This window comes from Ammospiza nelsoni, chromosome 2 (genome assembly GCF_027579445.1).
Source record: "Ammospiza nelsoni isolate bAmmNel1 chromosome 2, bAmmNel1.pri, whole genome shotgun sequence".
Lineage (NCBI taxonomy): Eukaryota > Metazoa > Chordata > Aves > Passeriformes > Passerellidae > Ammospiza > Ammospiza nelsoni.
Genome location: NC_080634.1, coordinates 46,050,576 through 46,074,523, shown reverse-complemented (window position 1 = coordinate 46,074,523; position 23,948 = coordinate 46,050,576). Strand labels below are relative to the sequence as shown.

Genomic DNA, 23,948 nt, shown 5'->3' with positions numbered 1-23,948 from the left:
GCCCGGGCGGAGCGCCGGGGCCGCATTCGGGTGCCGTGGAGAACCGGGCATAGACGTGGCGGGGCTTGCCCGGCGGGAACGGCGCCGTCAGCGCCAGGAGGGAACCGCAGCGGCCCCGCCGTGCGAGCGTGTGCTCCCTGGGCAGTGCCACAGCAAACACCGCTCCGAGCGCTCAGCGCATCACCCGACTGAACCGGGGTACACGAGCACGGGGCGAGCGGCCACTCCAACACCAACGCCCACTCCGGTTCCGGCTCCGGCTTCGGCCCCGACGGTGGTGCCGCCTCCCCGCTCCTCCCCTCTCCTCCCTGCCCTGCCCTGCCCTGCCCTGCCCTTCCCCGCCCCATCCCGCCGGGCTGCGCTGCGTTCGCTGCGGAGGGAGTTGCCCAGCCCGGGCCAGGGCGGTTCCGAGCGCTCGCCGCGCCGGCTGTCGCCGTTCAGGGACACGCGTGTCCCGCGGTGCCGGCGTGCGGGTCCGCCCGGCGCTCGGCCATGCTGGTGCGGCTGCACGCTCCGCGGGGCTCAGCGCTGCCCGCCCGCCTCCGCCCGCCCGCCCGCCGATAAGCCAAGCCATGACCGCAGCGCCCCAGGGGCCAGATCTCAGCTTTCTGAACGAGGAGGAAGCCAGGGCGATTTTCCAGGTGCTGCAGAGGGACGCGGAGCTCCGGCGGGCAGAGAAGGACAGAGTCAGGTACCGGCTTTCAGCCCGTCCCGCCGTGCCCATCGCGCCCGTGGGGAGGCGGAGGGCGCGGAACGGGGTTTGCGGGGCGCACACGGCCCCAGCCCGGCGGTACGGGGGGACGCTCATCCCGACGGGGAGAGCGGGAAAGGAGGTGGGCAGCGGGAAAGGGGGTGGCGGGGGGCGCCCCTCGGGGAAGGTCTGCGCCGGCCGAGGGGCTGCGGGGCTGCGCGGCAGGGAGGGCTGAGCTCCCCGCGGTGCTGCCGGGGCTCAGCCAGCGCTGCCTGCCGCCGGAGCCGTCCGGCCGGGCACCTGGAGCATCGGGACGTTTGGGAAATGCGTGTTGTGACAGAGACGGCTCTGAGTCACGGCTGCGGCTCCCCGTGGCACCTCTCCTTCCCCGGGGAGGAGGAGGAGGCCACTTCTGTGCTTCGCCGTGCCGCTGGCATGGGGTGTGGGCTAAACACCGGTACCCGGGAGACCACGGCGACGGGGAAGTTGTGCCGGACCTTGCAGGGAAACGTAGCAACTCTGAGGCTTTTGAGTCGATCCTGGCAGCTTTTGGAAACAAAGGTAGGCGCTCACCTGCCTGAAAGGTAGTTCACGAGACTCTTTAAAGTGACTTAATTGAATTCTCTCTGCCTTATCAAGATATAGGACACCTCGACCTTGTCTCTAGCTCGTATTTCTCCTTTGTGCAATCATCAAAGCTATTTGTGTTGATAGTGAAAGCAAAGGTCGAGGAGTTAGAAGAAATTATGCTGGAAAATGAGCCGTTTATTATTAAAGGTTATAATTTCCTCCCGGAGGTATGAATTTTGGCACATTGTGAAGTGAGAGGCAGTGTGTCCTCTCAGATTTGCAAGTGGGCACTTTTCACAAGAAATGCTTTCAAGTAAGATATAGAGGGAATGTTAATGAGTAACATTTGCGTCAAGTGGATTTTTGTACTGTGTATTTTTGATTTCAGTAAAGTGGATTTTATGATGAGCATGGTTAAATATTATGTGTCAACAATGACTTACATCTAAAACTTGTCTTGGTTTTCTGTGGCATGTGCACCTGGACTGAGTTAAGTTTGGCAATTTCTTTCTTCCCTGATTTGGTATTACTTTTCTGATTAATTTCTGTTACATGTGTCTTACTATTACTCTCCCAAAAAGAAAAAATATTTTGCTGGATATAGGGAATTACATAGCTGGAGGCCTGTAAGTTTAAAACTAGAGGTTTTGGGACTAAAGCTGAAGCAAATGCATTCCAATGCTGTTGAGAGCCTTGTGAAGCAGTAGCCTGCTTTTGAGCTTGAGGCTTTCACCTACCCCCAAATTTGTATTTTTCTTTGTCTATGCACTTAGGACTTTGTCAATAGAAAATGTTATTTATGTGAAAGCTGTCAAAATAAACATGGTATAACAGGTTGTTTCTGGTGATGCTTTATTGAGATGTAGTCTGTTTAAGTCTCAGCTGAAGAGGTATTGACAAGTTGAGCAGAAGGTAGGTGAAGTATTTATGACCAAGGTGCCATACTGAAAATCTAGGTTAAACCCTGGATCTGTCAAAGGTATGTGTCCTTGGGCAAGTTTCCTAATCTCTCCTGGACCTAATAAAAGTACTTTCTTTCTCACTCCACTTGTCTACCTGGTCTTATTTAGACTGTAAGCTCTTCAGGCCAGAAGACTCTCATCAGGAGCAGACAGGTTCCAGTCTGTGTGGTGTTGCCCTGTGCTACTATAATCAAAGTAATAACAGTGATCACCCTGGAGGGCCAAATCTTGCAGTTCCTATATGACCACAGTGAGCTTCAGAGGCTCTAAACAAAATTGCATTTTTTGTCTCATATGCCTTTGTCTCATATGCCTGCCTCCTTGCCATTCTTATTACTATTATTTTGATAATTAACTTCATAGACATTTTTTCAGTATAAAAGTTTTAAAAGAATGCCTGAGAACTGTGGCAGCCCACTCCTGGGATATTTTCAAAGTGTGATTTTGTAGCTATTTGATTGATGCTGTCAATCAAACAAGGCATACAGGAGATACTGTGGAATGGAAGGAACAATTTCATTAAGACTACTCTTTCTGCACAAAGTTAGTGAAGTGAGTTGCCCTTCAAACTGCTCTTGAGCATGGTTTTGGAAATAGCTAGTTGGAGCTGGGCAGGGCCAGGGAGCAAATCAGTAACAACCAGTGGTCAGAAACAAATTGGTAAAGTGTTTTCAGTGACCATCTGTATTTACAATGCATCAGGTTCCTGTATAGACCAATGTAGACTGGACTGACAGAGGGAATGAAGCATTTGCTGCCAGACCAAAGTCAGGTTCCAATGACTGCGCTGATCTTCTCCACACTGATGTCATACAAGCAAGCACATAGCTGTCTGCCAGTCTCTTAAAAGATCAATGAAAAATTGAAACTCATTCCCACTTATAAAGTGGGATCTAGAATCCTAAAAGCAGGAACAAGCTACATTTGTTATACTGAAAAATGTTAACTCCAGTTAATTTTGAAAGATGAAATAAGAAATAAAATCAAAATATTAATTCTTACATTATCTGTGGTTTATTGTGACTTCATCAAATGTATTGAGCTTGCAATTATTTCCTGACAAGTACATTTATTTTCTTGTTGCTTACCTGCGCTGGATAGAACTGGATCTCTCTTCATCCAGTCAGCACAGCCGTTGTGAAATGAAGTGTATAATGGGGAGATTTTCTGGGGAAAGGTTGCTTTATACAGCCTCTCTCATCTCCCTTTCTCTTAGTAGCCTTTATGCAGAGCAGGAACATGTGAGTTATGTTGTCAACTGTGAACATTTGTGTAGCTCTCAGCTCTGCTTGGTGCTTCCCTCCTGTTGCACATTCTTTGGGAACCGTTGGCCCTTTCTTGGCTCCCTTGGAAGCCTTCAGACCTCTAAGCCTGGCCTGGGACACCTCTCAGTATAGCTTTGGCTTTTATACAGAAATGAACTGTATGTCCTGTTGGACCTTAATTTGTTCTTGCTCTGAGCAGGGAGGAGAGCTCTTGCTGTGTCCCGGCCTGCTGGTTCCCAGGAGTGCATTTTTTGGCCGGTTCTCTCCTTCCAGTGCCCTCTCGTGGCTCCTCTCAGCTGTACCTTTGAGCAGCCACCACAAACCAGCCCTACCTGCCTCCTTCTCCTTGAAACAAGTTCAGAGAAGCAGCAACAGTCAGCTTTGGTATAACTCATATGGCTGCTCACTGCTATTTACACCGAAAATAATTCAGAAACTTATTAATCACGTATATAATAATTTAAAAGAAAAAAAAACTTACTCATTTTGAACTTGGGTAATGCTTCCCTTCAGATTTCTTTGCTCATCCAATCCAGTTTCATTCATAATACCAATTCAAAGAAAATTTCATTTATCATGCTAGTGCGGAAGAGAGATGGAATTTAGTATTTTATATATCAATATACATGCATTGTTCCATTATAGTATTTGCAGTATTAAGGCAGGAGTCCAACTCAAGTCATTAAATGCTACTTAATAAGCCTGATTAGTGAAACTGATGATTTTACAGAAGCTTGTGGAAGGAAGTTCCTTATCACAAATACTTCAGTTAGAATTAGATGTCCAGGAGAAGGCAGGGAGGAATACAGCATGTTCACAGTGCAATATCCTGTTCAGATGGCTCTCCAAAAATTCTGTTTCTATAACAGTGCAATGAATACTTGCACAGGTATTAATATCACAGATCAACTTTCTGTATGTAATGAAATAGGCCAGAAAATCACATATTTGACTAATGGTTTCAAGACTACAGAGTCCACCCAGCTCATCTTCCTAAGCTTTGTTCTGCAGCTGCTGGGGACAGAAATGAAAAAAAGAACTGACAGCTAATAGTTGCACAGAGACCTCCAGGTCCCAAAGGCCAAACAAACCTGAAGGTGCTTCTCTTTTCTGTCCTTTATTGATGAAGCAAATGGGCAGGATGAAGAGAGGCTGACTGCCTTCCATCTCTTCAGGACAGCACTTCAGAGCCTGGCAGGTAGCAGAGGAACTGGCAGTCCCTGTAGGAAGTCTCAGCAGCATTAGGGCATGAAGCTATGGGATACAGAGGTGGAGCTAATGCCTTTTATCTCCAAGGCAGCTCCTCCCTCTGCAGAGTGTAGAGAGGCAGACGGTGCCCAAGCAGGTGTCATTCCCGTCAAGTTTGCATCTCTGATGTCTCATAGCCTGAACACTGGGTGTTGAGATGCACCTCCACCCCTGGAACTGCATCAAGGCCAAGAGAACGCAGCTGAGATGAGAAGATCCAGGAGACATGGAGCCAGCTACTTAAAAGAGGCAGCAGGTAGGAGGATGTGGCATGGGATCAGGTAGCTGGTACAGTTGCAGGTTGTCCAAAAAGTGAACAGTTGGAAGACAGAGTAGAAGAGTTATGGATAAATAGAAAATGCATGTAAAAGGGCACAAAAGCTCTGTATCCTTTAATAATTTTATTTAGGAGACTTGGCTGTTTTATGCTCCTATTACAATTGCATGCAATAGTCTTGTGCTGGTTTTGTTAATTAATCCTTGAGAAAAAGGGAAATATTGTTATCTTCACTTACAAAAAAGATATTGAAAATAACTGAGAGACTGAGCCACAGAATAGGGAAATGAACCTATCTGCCCTAATAGCAATTTACTTTATAGATCATGTTTTGAGAACTAAGTATGCATGTATTATTTAAGGATTTTTTTTCTTTTTTTCAGTAGGAAGAATGGCAAAAAAATAATTGCCAGCTCTAGAACATATCTGGCACCTCAGCCACTGTCTCTGAATAGAAACTGAAAAAAAGAGGAAAGGGAAATGGAGTTTGTGGGAGAGGAGAGCACTCATTCTATTTAGTTTAATTTGTTTTGCTCTTTTCCAGGTTGGTTTATGCTTTTGGGGGGGGAATGTTTAGGAAATTTATTTTACAGATGACTATGAGAATAGACAGGAGCAAAACAAAGGTTTATTTTAATTTACCCTCAAATTTGAAGATGAAAAGCACATGAAATTAATTGGAAGGTACAGTCAGCACCACTCAGTGCTCCACTCTTGCTGACCCATTAACAACATTTGAGTGTTGTGGGAAAGATGAGTCCCCTCCTTTGACTGTTCCAGACAGTCTCTAAATTAAATCATTTGGACATAGTTACTTGTTACAGGCACACAGCTGTTCTTACTGCCTCACGCAGATAATTTACTGAGTTCATTTGTGGCAAGTAATTCCTTATTGTATTCTCCTGACTGCCATTTACTCTCACAGGTCTGGCAATAGGAGGGGAATACAATCCTGTGTTGGAAATGTATTTTTTTTCCTTCTTCTCTTGGGAAGACATTTGTTGCAGAAGTGCAGACATACTCAGTTTTGTATGTATTTAAGCATATTCATACTTAGTGCTCCAATTATATTGTCTTGCTTACAGTTTGAGGGGTCTGCCATTGCAGGCTTTATTTTGTCATATTCACAGAAGTAGTCCTCTTTACTTTCTTGGAGATCAAGAATAACTTGTTGGGTGTTAGAGATAGGGATTTGGGGCTCAACTCCTCACAATTACAAAGAATTTTTAAAAATCAGCTCCAAAGTACATGAGCTGCATGGATGGGGAGAGCAGACAGGATACCAGGACAGCATTACTGAACAAAGCATTAATAAAGAAATTCTTTCATAAGAGATACTCCACCCAGGAATGTTTCTGGGCGCAAGTGTTCTATTGTGTCTTGTTGTGGAGGAGATACTATTATTACTTACCACTGATACTGTGCCACCAGTGTGTTTAGTGGTTTGTAAACACTAATGAAAATAGGCCTTTGAAGCCCTGAAGGGCTAACATGCTAAAGAAGTGCCAGTAGAAGCAAAAATGGCAGGGAAGACCGGGACTTAAAAACCTTTACTTGCTTTGGTAAACAATTGCTATCATAAGAATCCCATTTTGAGACTTCCCTTGTTTGAGTGGGGGTACTGTAACCAAATGCAATTGGTAAGTTGCATACCAAGTTTTTTCCTCATTGTGTTTTTTAATAGTCCTATCTTGTGGTGGGGTCTAGACTCACAGACTGGGGCTTCACACAGGCTGAGAAGGAGAAGTAGGAATGGCCAGGGGCAGGTAGGCACTGTGTGTGCCATTTTCTCTGTTGGTTTTTACTCTATCCATCTGGGATAACTAGACCAAAGGCTGTGATGTAACTCCAGTTTTATGCCTACAGAGCAGAGTCTGGACCAGCCTTGCTGCCAGCTCATTGGTCTTGTCCTTTCATACTGAATTAATTTCAGTGTCAATCCTTTCCTCTAAAGATTTGTGCTTGGTGTTTGAGGGCAGGGGGTTTCCTATGGTGTGTGTGGTGGCAGAAGGAAGAACCTTTTGAAGTGTGTAACATTTGGAACAGCCTGTCAGCAGGGCACTGAATGTATTTCTGCTTTTTTCAGGTTACTGGGTCCATGGTGGCTCCCCACAGGGCTGGCAGGGCAGGGCCTGGCCACCAGGGCCTGTGTCCCATGACACAGATGGGCAGCGCAGTGATGGCTGTGGTGTCATGGCAGGGCCGGGGCCGGGGCCAGGCTGTGGGGCTGAGTCACGCTCAGGGCTGGGGTCAGGCCTGCTCCCCCACAGCCCGCTGCTCACGGGGCAGGGCCGGAATCATGGGGCAGGGCCATGGTCAAGATGAGCAGTCAAGACAGGGTCAGACCTGGTGCCAGTGACCAGGGTCAGCCATGGCCTGTGATGGCCAGGCAGGCCAGGGGTGAGGGGCCGGGCTGGAGGCCGAGTTGGGTGTCAGCCTAGGGGTCAGGGCACAGATGGAGCTGGGGATGCAGCTGGGGCTGTAAGTGGAGCACAGCCCAGCGGGACAGCCTGTGCAGCTCCCAGGGAAGGAGGGCTCACCCCTGCTGAGCCTGTGGCTGCTGTCTGCACAACACCTTTGTCTAAGGACACCCAGCCCTGCTCTGCCCAGGCTGGTCCAGGGCCCAGGCAGCCAAACCCACAGGAGCAGGAAGGACACTCTCAGGGCACTTTCACCCGTGCTCATTCAAACACAGGCTTTGTGCCTGGTCTTTCAGACTGCTGAGACTAACTTTTGCATTTTCAAGCGACCAAACAGTGTGAAAGTGAAAATCACAAAGATTATTATTGTTATTATTGAGTTCACTTTCTGATGTCACTAGGGCTGCCAAAAAGTAAGATGGTGTTGAAACTGGATGAGATTTAAGCAAAGACTTACTGTTAAGTCATAGGCAGACATTTTCGAAGTTCAAACTTAATGGTAAAAGCAGAATTCACTGAACTCTGTCTTTATAGATAAATTGACCAGCCTTCACGAATAAATAGGTCAGACACAGCAGAGCAAGCAAGCACTAACTATTGAGTAGACAGTCAATATGGAGAGTTATTCTGGAATAGATAATGCAGAACAGTCCAAGTTTTTAAGGTTTTCCATGGACTTGTGACCCAATTACAGTCTTGTGCACCTTGTAGGAAGTCTGCACACTTCCCAGGTCTGACCTTTCCAGCAGTAATAGTCTCAACACCCTCTGTCTCCTCCACAATTCAAGTGCAGAAGTTTAATTAATAATTGACATTCTAGTTGGAATGAGAAATTACTGTTAGGTGGAAGACAGCTTTCCCTACTAGGATAGCAGAGAGTCATTGAGGTGTCTATATGATGAGAATGATTATCTCATGCTGACAACTTCTACACAGTGTCCCAACACCTCCAAGTCCTTGCATCTATTTCAGAAATAATAAATTGGCTATGCCAGTAATTCAAAAAAGTGTTTTGCAGAAACACATCTGATTCACGTTCAGAGTGGCTGGCTATCTCCCCATGCGTACTGGCACAGCTGTGCTCTGGTGGTGTGCTCAGGTGACATGTGTGTCTCATAGGCCTGTGTGTCACAAAGGCTGCAACACCTGCTTTCCCTAGTGAAGCCCAAGGAGCTGGAGTTTTGCTGGATTTGGCCCCTGATGTACTTCAAACTCCCGTATCCATCCAGACATGCAGCACTTGTACCTCCCGCAGACGTGGCTCTCAGCCTGGCTAACAGCTGGGGGCAAAGCTCCTTGGGCTGTGTCAGGACTCCAGCTGATGTTCACTGCTTTCTGTCAGATACTGTTTTGATGGCATTTGAAAATTGTGGTATCTGTCTCCTTTTCTTTTTATAAATTTAGGTTTTGCCAGTGGTTTGTGTATAGTCAATTTAATCATCCTTTAAAATCTTTTTTCTCTCTGAATCTAGTTTTCAAATCAAGTGGTATCTGGCCCACTAGAGTTTTGAATTTTGGGCACAGAGACCCCATTTTCTTTTCTGTTCCAGAAATTTAACACAGGACTATCTAAATTAAGGCCTGACCTCTGTTTGGTCTTTCTTGTAATTGTTTTAAATTGACAAATTACATATTTCCTTGGAGCTTACAGTCTGAAAAAAATCACTACTTAAGTATTCAATGCAGGAAATTCATTAAAGCAGGTAGAAAAAAATAGGATTTGTTCTGAGGACATGTGCATCTAAAACATCAAAGGAAATTTATTCCTAATCCTTCTCTGCAGCTAAATTATTATGTTTACACTGTTAAGTATAATAAACTATATTTAAATGTCTGCATTTTAAACTCTTAACTGAACCTATCTTATTTTTCTCAGAAATAAATAAATCCATATCCTGGTACCATATTAACTGTGAACAACACATCAAAACCACAATAGCCAGGAGTAAATTATGAAAAGTACAGTGTATTTACACTTTATAGCACATTAATTACATTGAATTTACTTTGTTATTGGAATAATCAAGGAACTGTAACACTTATACTGGCCATGTCTTTGGATTCTTAGATCAGCAGGGGTCTGAATGCAGAGAGCTGCAGTCAGGAAAAGCTTCAGCACTGTGTCTGGGGTGCTCTGCAGTATCTTTCTTCATTAGAGACTTGTGTGTCCTTAAATACGTATTTATTTTTCTGTGTTCTTTAATATATGCAAAATTATACACATGTAAATATTCTACTTTAAAGCATTATTATAATAAAATATTTCCATTTCCAGTGGAAGAGTTGTGATAAATTATGTGAGTCTAAGGTACTGTGGCAGAGGATCTCTGTGTAAGTATGTAATACATACATGTATAGAAGCATTACATTTCCAGATGAAAAACACCCACTGTGTCAACTTTTAAAGCTTTCATTAATTCTTATGACCTATTTCCTTAGTTTAAAGCAATGTAAATGAGGCTTTTGTAGTGTTATAGTAACACATAAACTGTGTGCAGGTACACTGACCTGTCTTACTTCTGTTGTCCAGAGCTGTGAACTCTGCTCAGTGTGAGACTCTGTACAATTATCTGAGATTGCAGAGGTGCGTTTTGAGAGCCCTTGGCTTCAGGCTTAGCTCTGTACAAGCAAATGGCCTTTTTGGAGCGTCTCAACTTCAGAACTCTGTCCAAACCCATGGGTCATCATACACAAATCTGCTTGTAGAGATGAGGATTTGCTCTTAATTTGAAACCAATTCCCTCCTACAGAGTTCTCACCTAGCCTGTGTTTTGTTTCTGGTTTGGGGTGGTTTTTGTTCTTATATTGTTTATTAGGAAAGGTTTTTCATAAAGAAAGTCAAACAATAAGATGAAGAATAGTGTCTGCATTTTATGTCTTTGTAAGGCAGTTAACTTTACAAGACATGACTGAGCTGTAAATTACTTGCAATAGATGACTATCTCTTTGCATGCTATCAATATTTATAAAAGTTCATTGTAATCAACTAGCAGCTCTACCCTGGCAGAGTAAATATGTCTCTGTTAATCATTAGCTTCAGATTTATTGAGAGACCTGATCATCAGCCTTCCAACCCATCATGTGGTACACATGGTATACATCTTACATTTCTATGTAAGATTTCTGGGACAGAAATTCAGGACCTCACAACTTATTCCAGTGTTTTTGGACTGAGACTACATCTATGACTGCAAATAAATCAGAGTCTTTATGTGGAGAATTATATCCATTGCCTCTATTAGCATGAATTAATATTAATAGAAATTCCTATTAATGAAGTAATCTCATTAGAGACATTAATTACTACCATTCAGAAGCTATGTGACACACTTTAAAGATGATAAGTGGGTTTTCTTTCCGTTGCATCATGGGTTTGTTTTGTTATTACCATACAATATTGGTAGGTAGCTTGCAATGTAACACCCTTTTTTCTAGACTATCATTTGTAGCCTACAGAGACATGGTAACTAATGGATAAAACATTCACAGAATGGAGCTTTCCCCTGTATTGCATGCATTGTGAAAGGAACTGCAGAGAGTCAGCCCAAGCTGGAGAGTCACCAACAGCTGTGACATTCCTAGTGGTATTCCACCTCATTCTCTCCTAGTGACCAGCTGCCCAAAGAACTAAAAGCTTTCATTTTCTAAGTATTTATAACTGCTCAAAGATCTGTACTTACAGACTTTTCTGTTTGTTCCAGCTGGGCTGAAATGATGTTTTCACTGTAAACCCGGGGTAGCTGCTAAAGAAATAGTTTAGTGTTAACAGTAATGTCTTGAGGCATTGTTGCACCTTGTGTGCATGATTAATCACCCTCAGCTCCCGTGATCTCAGGTTTCAATGCTGTGTTTTGAAAACGTAACTTTTTGAAGGCAGTCGTTGAGCTTCTCATTTCAGAGCATTAACTAAGAGCTTCTGATTCCTGAGCTGTCAGAACACAGAGGAGTTATGTAGTCAGCGTGAGAATTAACCTTTGTTCTTGCCCTTACAACATTTCCTAGTTTTCCATTTCAAAGGAAAGTGTGTGCTTTTGCTCAAAAAAGCAGACAAAAGCTTCAAGGGGAAAGGAGTGTTGGACTTGATGAAGGAAAAGAGCAGCTAGTGTAAGTCACTATATTAATTTCACATAGTTTAATATGAGAAGCTAATGTTTTGGAGAAAACACAGGTAACTTTTGGTCACTGTACAGAGGGTGCCAAAGTTAAAGAATTGTAGACACAAAAGTCATTGTGATTTATAGAGTAGAAGTATTCGATGTCCATTGGGACTTCAATGTTTCGTGTATGCTCATAAATCTCACTGGCTTTGTGGGTTGTGTGTAATGAATGCACACAGTGCCACTGGATTAGGCTATCTCAAAGCAGGTGATCAGCTTTCATTTAAATGAATAAATTTGCTGAATAGAGATAGTGTAATAATGTCAGATTTTGTGATTTATGCTATTTTTTAATTAAGAAGAGGAGAGGTAGAAATGGAAGGGTTTTCCTCATAGCAGATAAGGTAGAGCTTTAGTAAGGGTAGAGAAGATGTTCTGCCTTCAACTCACATATTCCCTGACTGTATCCCTGACACACACAGCAGGTCATAATGTATGAATCTGATACCTGTTCTCAACAAAAGTGTTCTAAGGACAAAATTATATTTCTGTCTGCAAGAGTCTGTTTCTGTAGCCCTACTTGCTGTTTAAAGGATACTTGTGACTGCATATCAAATTCATGGGCAGAAGTGATATCTTTGTGTTTTAAGTACTTCTGACTATTAAAGGTACAGTCTGGGATGAAAAACTAGAGAAGATCAATTACTTTTCCACTTTCCTCTGCCTTCTGCGTCTTGGTTTTGCACATAACTGGAATCTAAATACTTAGGGATAATTATGAGCTGGCACTGTCATGCGACCATTAAAGTGGAATTGAAAACATATGCCATACAGTTCAGTGCTGGGCACTCCTGGCCTTCAGGTGAATATTTCTTGGCACTTCCAGTTGCTCCTTTCCACGCAGGGGTGTCACCACTAGGGGACTCTCCCTGCCGCAGCCTGACCTGGTGCCTGTTGAGGAGAGTTGAAGTCCTTCCATTGCATTTCTTGGTGTTCAGGTCCTGGTCAGTCACAGACACTGAACTCACACTCTTTATTCTGCACTGTTGTGCCACATGCTCTGTGCCCACGCACATCTTTAGTTCTGTTGGTCACATACTCGGATAAATACATCTGAGGGCAACTTGGTGGGTTAATGGGCATTATAAAATGAATACATAATGACAAAAATGACAAAAAGATGAAAAGGATGAACACTTAGAAAACTATTATTTCAGGGGAAGAGAAAATTAAATTTGATCAGCAACGACGTAGCAGGTTAGATTCAAGCATTATTGATTGACAACACATTTTATTCATCAAAATAGAGGAGACCTTGACTTTTCAGAGAATTACTGCAGAAATGCTTAATTTTACATATATCAAATAAACAAATAAGTGAATTTTCCGTTAGATCTTTTTACATTGTCTTGTAGTATGTACAACCAAAACATGGGAGTCTTTTTTCCTCTGTTATTCATCTACTTGTGCATAAAGTCTTACAGGTAATAATGAGGCTGACTTGGTTCATTTTTCTTAGCCAAAGAGACAACAGTAAGAAAGAAAAATAAACAAAACATGCTTTAACCTGAGTAAAAGTATACCAGCTACTAAGAATAAAGACTGCCTTAGAAAACAGACCTGTTAGGTGTCTGACATGCTAGGAAAGAGTGTGTTGACTCATTGTTTTTCTTCCTGGTAGGATTAGCCTGCCACAGGAGCTTCTCTGGCACCTTGGAAACTGAAATGTTGTTGTTATTGCTATTATATGTTTCTAGGAAATTACAGATAATAAATTTTTTCAAATTATTTCACATGTGGTAGCCTTTGCCTTTCTCAGTAATACTTCTTTTCCCTTTTTTTTCTAAATAAGATGACAACTTGGAAGCATGTCTTTAAATTGTTTTCATAAAATTAAAAGGAACTATAAGTAAGAAAATATACTTGCATATGCATTTGTCCTAGTTTGGAACAAATTTGGAAGGGAACTTCCAAAAGGATGTTCCCTAAAGGGCAAAATTCAGCAGCTCTTCCCCCCCATCTATTCAGGTGATAAACAGCCTTAGAGAAAAGTAGAAAAGTCTGTTTCTTTAACAAGCAAAGTATTCACAAACACAAGAAAATGAAAAATATTAAACAATGGAACCTCTCGCTGTTCTGAAGAGACGGCAAATTCAGAGAGTCCTTTGTAGTTCACAGTCCTTTCCGTGGGTGTGTCCTTGGCTTTCTCTCAGTCTCTCCGGGGCTCGGGTCCGGTGTCCCGGCCGTGCAGCTTTGGGTACCCCTGGATGATGGTCCTGGTGTTCCCGAACCAACAATGGCCAAACCGTTCCAAAAAAACCCTTCTGGCTTCAGCTAACCAGAGGAAAAAACAGCAAATATAACAAGGGAAAATTCCCCCTCTGTCTGCAGAGCAGAGAATTCCGAGAGCACTGCTTACCTCTGTGTTGTGAACACAGCCGCGAAAAGAATTCCACCACTTGTCCTTCTTCCCCTCTTTGCTCTCAGATCTAGTTTTAAAGGTGCAGAATGTATTTCTGGGCTAAACAGACCAATGGGGATACAATCCAGCATCATAGGGTTGCCCCAGGAGAGCGTTTTAGAGCTACTTGCGGCTGTGACAACAGCCAGAGTTTTCTAGAAAAATAGCTGGTCATAGAAGTGATGGAGTTGTACAGTTCACCAGTGCAGCATAAAGTGGTATGAAGGGGGTAAGTTGAAGTAAAAAAAAAAAAAAAATTGGGAAACAACAGGTTCTTCAGGCATTGATTTTTCATTGATCTCTAGCCTTTTCTTCCTGACAAAACAAGGAATATGAACAGAGTAAAGAGAAAAGCTTGGTTTAGGTTACTGCAAGTTATCTGCCCTGCTGTATTTTTTATCTAATGCTTTCAACACTACTTTTTTTCTGCAATCTTTTCGGTCTTGTATTTTCAGACACTGAGAGCTTTGATCCAATGAGCAAGTTTGATCTGTTTATTCTTCACCTGGTGCAATTTTTCATTCTTTGTAGTTGCTGTTTATCTGTTCTCTTTTGAAGTGTGTGGTAAGAGTCCTTTAGGGTCAAATCCTGCTCTGTTAAACTCAATAGAAATAATAATTTCTGCTTTTAGCAAAAATAGGATTGAATCCTCTGTCCTCTGCAAACAAGTGCTGTCCCCAAATGTCCTATTTGGCAACCCAGTTTCTACTACCTTGAACACATGTTCCTCTTTATATTCAGAGTGAAGATGGTAAGGAAAATGCCTTTCCTCTTACAGTAGCAATTAAAACTCCTTATTATGCTAACAGGAAGTGGCAGGGGAGGCTGCACATCTATGGACAGTATTTATGGTAACCCACATGAAAGTCTAGAGCACACAAACATTTAGGGTAACTTTTCCCTGGAGATGTCTGTAAGAAATACTGGGACATCCTTGTGCCAATAAGGAAGAGACGTTTTTAAAAACACTGCAAAGAAGTTGCTCCTGAGTGATTCATTGGTTTAGACGCTCTGTAGAATAATAGATGGGGAAAGATAATGAGCCTGTGAGGTCATTTAGGGTTGCTGCCTGCACTGGTTTGTGGAGCAGTCTCCTGTAAGTAATCCTGGGAATGGATTTGCCTTCAACCCCACAATAGTTTATAGGTACTTTTCCCAGTCACAATGATGTTGTCTCCTCTCAAAAGGTAGTGGCTCCAAGTGTACAAAATAGCCGTAGGCAAATGAGGAGTAAGGATGGATGGAGCAGACTGGGAAGCAGGCTTAGTGCATTTGGTTTAGAGGCCAATAGGTGTTTTGACACTCCTACGTGCAGTGTCTTAACACATAATGTGTTATCCAAGTAACAATAGTGCTGCCTCAGAGGCAGGTTCATTGCAATACTGAGTGCAGATAGCATCTCCTGCTGTAATTGTTTCTTGAGATGGGCTTTCCTTCTGGCTCACAACCGGTGTTCATTAGTGTCGTGAGGGGGCAGTAAACTTGACAGAGCAGGTATGTAGGGAAATGATGTGGTTTGGCTGGGAGTCATCGCGAAGGAGAAATACTTAACAGTCGTGCAATACTGCAACTATGTATCATGTATCATACTCATTAACTATTATTTGTTACTCAAATAACTACATATATAGGGTTCCATATATGACTCTCTGTGTGTATAAATATAAATATGCACAGGCAGTTTAAAAGATTTATTTGATGAGTTGGGCATGACAGCACAATTCAAAAGGAGCAGATACACAGATAACGACTACATATAATGCCAGGCATGTACCAGTACAGACTTTATAGTGTTTAAGCAGTGAAGTCAGTGTTTGTGCAAAACTTTTAACTCCATTTCTCCGTGCAAGGCGCGTTCGTGCAGTGCCTGGTATGGTCTATTATAGAGTGATTGTGGGGTTTTTATATTTCCCTTTGCTCTGGAATGCGTAAATGTGCGGCCAACAGCTGTTTCTCTGCCCGTCCTGTCGCTCCCCGGCCGCGGGCGCTGGGCGGTGCTGCCGACGGCCGCCGCCGGGGGGCGCCACGGCCCCGCCCGCCTGCCCGGGAGCGGCCATGCCAGCGCCGCCTCCCGCGGGAAAAGCGATTCGGCCCGCGGGGATGGATCCTAACAGATGCTCTCCGCTTTCGGGACTTCAGCAGAACCGCGCAGGGGTTGTCTCCCGGGCAGTCGCTGTGGCTGCGGCTACTTCCCAAGCAGCTCATGCCTTCCTCTCTGTGCTTTTACTCCTCCCAGTATCTTGGATCCCCTTTACCACAGGAGTGAGGTCATGGAGTTGGCTATGGAGAGCACATTGTTCATCCCCTCCTGCTTCACATCAGTGCTAGGCTGCGTTCCAGACTGCACAATGCATTTACGGTGTTTAGTCACTCCCATGGTGCGGTAATATCTGCGATGAGTAACATTTTTGCCTCTGTAATAAGTTTATTTGGAATGGCTAGTACTCGTGCAGGTGGCTGTGTAATCTTCTTCAAGGGAAATACTCATTTCCCAAAAATGTCTCCCTCCAGCCTTCCTGTCCATCAGATGCCACCAGATGCACAGTAGGGGCTAGAATGGACAATGAATTCCATAAATTCCAGATCAAAATATACCCATTTCCAGACTAGATGTTTAATTTTAAGTTTGTTCTGTGAAGTAGTATTGTCTCAGATGAGTTTTTACTTAAATTGATAACTGAAGCAACTTATGTTCTCTGGGAGCATCTGTATTCTGGACACAGATTTTTACCCCTGATTAAGGAGGCAGATTTACATGAAAGCCTTGCTCAAACATTGGTATTACATCTCCAGGCTGTGCACAACGTCTCGTTTTGTTACCATCAGAATCAGTTGGGGGTGTGGATTTGCTGTATTTGCATCTATACTTTCGACACTAGTGTAAATGTAATTTAAAAACAAATAACTTTGCATGTCCCTTGCACTATTCCCACTCCTCTGCAATTGTACCTTTTTCTTTTCTGTCCAGTTAAACAATTCATTCCTATGACCTCTTGGTTTAAAATCTGAACTTGCTACTAAATATCTTCTTCAGTTGCAGCCACATGTGTGTAGCTTGCTCAGGCTGCGCCTCAGTGTGGCAGAACATTCATATTCATTATTGGCTGCCTCCATCCATATTGAACACAAGCAGAATCACTATGCATCAAGGAAAGAGGAAAATGTGATAAACTTGTTGAACATGTTTCATGAATATCTATTAGCTGAATTCTCAATTTACTGTTCTCCTTTGCATGGAAAATGTGTAGTGGGCACCTCATTGTCAGGGCATCAGTGATCTACCCCTAGAAAATAAAAATAATTTTGTTATTTCTTCTATTTAAATGAGTGAATAAATATTTCAAAATTTGCTTTATTTTGAGTGTTATTTATTCTAATTTGATTATTGGATCAACTTAATCTTACATTCAATTAGTTTTAGAATGCATATGGATTGCCTTATTCTTGCAAGGAAAAAAGATGCACTTCCTTGAGGATGAGAATAATGCAAGCATATGAGTCATTTGTTAAACAGTAGAATGTTGCTGTCACTAAAACTTTTATGTGATTGCTGTGAATGTCCCACTGCCTTTGTAAAAGTCATTATATGTAGAGATATACTGTAAATACTTTAATGAAAAACAGGGAGAGTTCCTAATGATGGCCCTGTAATATCTAAAATGGCTTTTTTTTTCCTTTTTTTTAGCAAACTTCTGAAGAGAAAGAAATCTGAAAAAGGGCTGCAGGGAGTGACTGGAGAATGGTTTGAAGAAATAAAAAGAAGAAAATATCAGAATTACATTGATGTCAATAGAATGTTAAAACCACCATTAGAGCATCAGTTAAGGAAGAGCAAAAACACCAGTGAGTTACATTTGTCCATTTCCTCATCTATATAATAGTGGTCACCAAACCAACGTCTTATGGCATGTCAGAGTGTAATAGTTAATCCTTGTTTCTGAAATTGCACTGAGCTTCTTCTCAAATCATAGTTTTACTAAAGATGTGTTTTCAAAATGGGTATGTTTCTTTGAGCAGGTTCTGTTAAAAGCAGAGCTGGGATTCACAACAGAAAATCCCTGATATTTTTATGCCATAGTTAGAATCATAGTATGGCCCAGGTTGGAAGGACATCAGAAGATCTTCAGGTCCAGTTTTTCATAGGAGAGGGAACCTGGATAAGATTATTTGGCACCATTTGCAGTCACATCTCTAAACCTCTAGTGATGGGGACTCCACCATGGCCCTGAGGAGGCTGTTCCAGTGATTAATTGTTCTCACGGTAAAAAAAGTCTTTATTAATCAAAATGAAATTGCTATAATTATAGTAAATACAATGGTAGTTTCCCAATCAAAGCAGGGATGTCTGCATTGTACAAAAAGGTTGTGGTTTAACCCCAGCTGGCAGCAAGGCACAACACAGCCACTCACTCACTCACTCCCCCACCATGGGAGGGGGTGAGAATTGGAGGGGTAAAAGTGAATTGAGGTAACAACAGTTGATAGATAAAGCAAATGCCACGCACACAAGCAAAGCAAAGCAAGGCTTTCATTCACCACTCCTCGTGTTCAGCATCTCCAGGGCTCCATCACATGTAACAGTGACTTGAGGAGACAAATGCCATCACTGTGAATGTCCTCCCTTCCCTCGTCTTCCCCTAGATTTTATATGCTGAGTATGATGCTGTATGGTATGGGATATTCATCAGGTATGCTGGCCCCAGCTGCATCCCCTTCTGCCTCCTTGTACATCCCCAATCCACTCATTGATGGGGTGGGGTGAGAAGCAGAAAAGCCTTGGCGCTGTGTAAGCCCTGCTCAGCAGTAAGGAAAACATCCCTGAATTACCAGAACTGTTCTCAGCACAAATCCAGAACACAGCCCCATATTAGTTACTATGGAAATAATTAATTATCACAGCCAAACCCAGCACATTCTTTACTCCTTATTCCATGGCTCAGGTCCCACACTCTTCAGTGTGTCCCCATTAACCACCCCACTGCCTTCACCTTGCCTCTGCTCCAGCTAAGACTAACTCATATACTGCAGTGTCTCAGGGGTATTCCTGCTCCAAGTAGAGTCACAGTAGAGTGAGAGTCTAGTGGAGTCACAGTCTCTCCAGGGATATACTTGCTGCAGCATGGAGTTTTCCACAGCCCCAGTCCATCTGAGGTGCACCTTTTCCAGCATGGCCTCCTCCGTGTGCCACAATGCCTTCAGAAATGCACCTACTCCAACATGGCCTTACCTGTGGCTGCAGTCTCCGTGGGGGAGTCATGGGCTTATCCATGGCCACTCACTTTGAAGTTCTCCACGGATTCTTGGAGGTGTGTACTTTCTACGCACTTACTCCTGGTCACAATCCCTTCAGAGGTGCACCATAACCATGGCGTGTAACCATTACACCAAGGAGCATAGGCTCTAACTTACAGCCGGGCAAGCAATCCCCATGGCAAGCACTGGAACCTGTCAATTAATAGCTAAACAAGAATTCTAAGCAAGAACAGCGATAAATTCTGTCTAGCACATTCCACTGAGGTCTGTTGTTATCTCAAACACTTCGAGCCTTACACTGGGTATCCTAAAGAAGTCTTGTGGTTTAACCCCAACCATCAACTAAGCACCACCCAGTGGCTCATTCACTTGACCCCCATCAGGATGGGCAAGAGACTAAAAGTGAGAGAACTCATGAGCTGAGATAAAGACAGTTTCATAGATAAAGGATAAACCTTGCACATGAGGAAGCAAACCAAAGAATTAAGTCACCACTTCTTGTGAGCAGGCAGGTGTTCAGCTGTCCCCAGGAAAGTTGGGCTGCAGCACACACAATGGTTGCTTGGGAACACAAACACTGTCACTCTGAACATCCTCCCTTCCTTCTTTCCCCCCAGCTTTCCACACTGAGCACGGTGCTGTACGGTCTGGAATGTCCCTTGGGTCAGCTGGGGTCATCTGTCCCAGCTGTGTCTCCTCCCAGCTCCTTGTGCACACTGAGCTACTGGCTTGTAGGGTGGGGTGAGATGCAGGAAAGGCCTTAACTGTGTAAAATATTCCTGTGTTACTGACACTGCATCCAGCACAAATCCAGAACACAGCCCATGCAAGCAGCCGTGAAAGAAAATTAACTATACCAGCCAAAACCAGCAAAAAAAACCCTGTTTTGCCTAGTTTTCTTAAAAAACTAAAAGCACCTAAATGACATTTGGAATAAGTAGATGAATTTGGGTGAGAAAGGTTTGACTATACCAGTGGAAAACTTTTTCTGGTAACACTGGGCTAAAAGCATGCTAGTGCTTATTATCAGGGTGAGTGTCAAAGCCTGAAAAGTTGGCCTGACCAGGAAGCAATTTCTTGAGATCTCATTTCACAGATTCTGATGCCCATCCAAAATGAATATGCAGCAGAAACACAGTGTCTCTAGAAAAAGCATGGTATTCTGCACTTTCATCTTCTATTCAGATAGTTCTCATGCACAATATATGCTTTTATTCCATTCACACTTCTGCATGTTTTTTATTGAGCTCCTCCTATTTGTGCTTCATAGCAACTGGAACTAGAGTCATGGATTTCGAAAGATAAGTGAAACCTTAAACATTTTCCTCATACTACAGACCTGCACAGAATAGATTGCAGGGTTTCCTGACCTTTTATCCCCAACATCCCCTCTAGTCCTCAGCTACCTACATTTTTTATCTTTCAGAGATGGTCTGACTAAACTCTGTGTAATTGTTCTCTGGCATTTAACTTTGAAAGCACCTGTTTCTATTTCAGATCTGAAGAAGGGCTTGTGTGCCTCAGAGGCTTGTCTGATATTTCCAGCTGTATAAGCTGGCTAAATAAAAGATCCTACTTCTTCCTGCAAGCCTTGCTGTGTCTACATCCTAAGACCATCCTGGCTATGGCAGTGCTATTAGGACTCTCTTGATGTCACCTGCATTGTCAAGTCCATGCCACCAAGAGAATAGGCTCTGAAAGGGGTAAAGAATGAGGCATTTTGAAGTACACAGAGATTGTCACTGAAGGGAAAGCCATGTATTACACACAAGATTTAAATCACATTACATGAATTATTCACTTCATTTGGACAATGTCCAAAATGCTGCCCCTTGCTGTTGTTATAAATGTCACTTTTCCCTAATTTCTGGGTTTGCTTTCTCCTACACTCATTGTATAAGCCATTTTCAGGCTGTTGTGCTGTTTCAGGCTTTAAATGTGTTGCTTTAAATGAAAAAAAAAAAAAAAAAAAGTAATGCCTTATTCCTAGTTATATCTTGTTTCCTTGTATTATCCAGTTTGCTGTGGTGTGGTGCTGATCCTTCTGTTTCTTTCCCTTTTCTATAAGTGATACTCATCCTCATCTTCCCGCCAAATGCCTGCTGCTTTTACAGGCAGACTGAGTTTATGTTCTGTTTGAAGAAAACAAGTCATAACCTTTCCAAAGAAATAATTCACAATATCGTGCATTGAAAATACAGATGTGATATGCAGTTTGTAGCAGAAAAAAAAAGGTACTCTACTGGCCACAGGAATCCCAGTGTAGGGAAATCTGTGATACAGAGGGCACATTAGTCCGAGTTGGTGTTATGTAGTTACATTACAGTCACTTAGGTCATTGTATTTTCTGGGTTGTTGCATTTATATTTCTTACAAACGTAAAAAGAAAGCGAGTAATGATTGTGAGGGGCCTCAATTTTCAAATGTTTGATTTGCCTGTATTTTAAAACAGGTATGATTTTCAAGTAATTGAGTTCTGATTACTTTGTGAAAATCAGCCTCATGTAGCTCACATGCATCACCCAAAACAAATAATACATTTTGAAACTTTAGACCTGTTTATCTTTCTCTGTCTTCTAGTTAGTCATTATAAACCAGTATGTCACATAGTCTGTCCAAAAATGTCAAAACTGGATTTACCTGACATAAAAGGTAAGCAAAAGCAATTTTTTATGAAGATAAAACATTTATGTATATTTTAATACTGCATTTATTAAGAGCTCAAAACAAATCTGCTTTTTATCACATTTTTAGATCATAAAGAAATAAAAATGTCATCCCGCACAAATCCTCAAGCCCAAAAGAACACCTCAGCTTCCTTTCTGGGGTTCAGATCACCTTTTGCTTGGCTTTCCTCCTTTAGAAGATCAAGGAAAACCCAGACTCAGAAGCAACCACGGTGAGCTATAATGAGAACATACATTATTTCCAGCTTCTAAAAAGTATATGAATTGTTCTGTGGTATAGAACAAAGTTCTAAAGTTTTAGAAAATTTTGTTAAATTATTTTTTAAGTCTCATGCTTTTTACCTCATTGAGAAGATTGTGATTTATTTGGTCCTGTAATGAAAGATTATCTGTATTGTGTCAGAAGAAAGGGACTAAGTCACAAGTAGTAGGTAGAGTCTCTTGGCCAAACCTATTTTGCTCAGGTTTTGCATAAAGATTTGAAGTAAATGAAAGGCTGTAGACTTTGGAGCAGCTGCATCCTGTTTCATTCCCTCTCAAGAGGACACAGCGTAAGGTGCATGGGGATCAGGTGCCCTGTGGCTGTGATACAATAGGAAAGCACAGCTTTCCCAAGTCATGGCAGAGAGTGCCGGCCCCAGGCAGCTCTGCTGCATCAGTTCCCACCATTTCTAGCCCAGAGGCAGCTTAGAGGCAGCCCTGCAGCTTTAGCTCCAGCCAGGCAAACCGGACAGCTCTTGGCCCTTTTGCCTTCTGTGCTTTGTCAGTGCTTTGGGTTCAGTACTTGGGTTTGCTTTGGTTTACTTTGGTTTTTGAATCTGAACCAAAGTTGGTCTCATACGCAGCTCAGGAGCTACTGTTTGAAGAGCATCCTTCTCCTTTGCCATTGCCAGGGTTGAAGCTGCTGTTCAGAGGAAAAGGGGTGGGGGAAGCTACAGTCAGGCTGGTTAGGCTGCCTGATCTCTCTTAACTTTTGTCCTGTGTGGCTGTACGTCAGCAGCACGTGCATGAAATCTTGCTATTCTTGTGTGCATCATAGGGTAATGCTTGGGACTGGCAATCACAGGTAGAGCATTGTGCAGTGCTGTGAAATCCAAGTACAAAGATGCAAGATCTTTGTACAAAAAGCTGATTTTGCTCGGTGCGTCTCAGATTGGTATTCTGGTCTGTGCCTGGGGCTCCCTGCTGGCATGATGTAATAAAACAGCTGTAATAAACAATGACAGGGAATGCAAGCCTCTAAAGAAATTATGATTAGTCTGATACGTAGGTTTTGTAACATAGCAGCTTGCTATTGTGGAGTGTTTGTATGAAAGCAGGAGATTTAAGGAGAGGTTTAAGTAGAGGCTTTGAGGTTAGCCTTGTGGATTTTCACTGGTAACAATTCTCTTACATAACAACACAACATGAAAAAAGAATATGCAGTGTTAACACTGCTCCATACCTGTCAGTTTCTCCTTCCTCTTTCTTGTGACCTGATAATGCCCCTTATTCTGGAACACAGAAATACTGGGCCACAGTCTTCCCCGAAGAATAAAGGGACACTTGTGTAACTGAGAATCAGATTTCAAGGGTGCTTTATCCTGGTGCACAGTGAGGTAGCCAATGCACACACAAAGGTCGAGGCTTTGCTGTAGAATCTAAGCACTGAAATGATTTCTTAATTGAAGAAGGCAATAAAACCAAACTGTGCCTACTCATAAGATCAGCTTTTCTTGTGTGTGTTTATCTGTTTTTTCCATGGAAAATCTATCGTATCTCAGGCTCAGATGCCTTTGATTTCTGACCGTGCATAACTTGAAAAATAAACAAGTCAATCCTGACGTGTAACTGAGCTGATTGCTACATTTTCTAGTCACGCCTCTCTGTTGAAAACTTCCCCCACCCTCTTCTAGGTGTTGCCGTGGCATGTGGTTTGTTTTATGCATAGGCAAAGCACTGAAATAATCTGCCTCTCACCAGGTAGAGTTATTTTGGAGAGCTAGTGAAACACTGTAGGAGGCAGCACCGTAAATCC

The 23,948-nt window shown here is 42.9% G+C and overlaps 1 protein-coding gene across 1 annotated transcript in view; it reads left to right on the top strand.

Moving 5' to 3' along the window:
• Positions 1–395: 395 nt before the first annotated feature.
• Positions 396–23,948, top strand: part of EXPH5 (exophilin 5) — a 35,323-nt gene continuing 11,770 nt past the window's right edge. Inside the window, exons 1-3 of the mRNA XM_059466047.1 lie at positions 396–691; positions 17,677–17,834; positions 21,999–22,143. Of these exons, the coding sequence (XP_059322030.1) occupies positions 573–691; positions 17,677–17,834; positions 21,999–22,143 (422 nt within the window). The 5' untranslated portion in view covers positions 396–572. The remainder of the gene's footprint in view (positions 692–17,676; positions 17,835–21,998; positions 22,144–23,948) is intronic.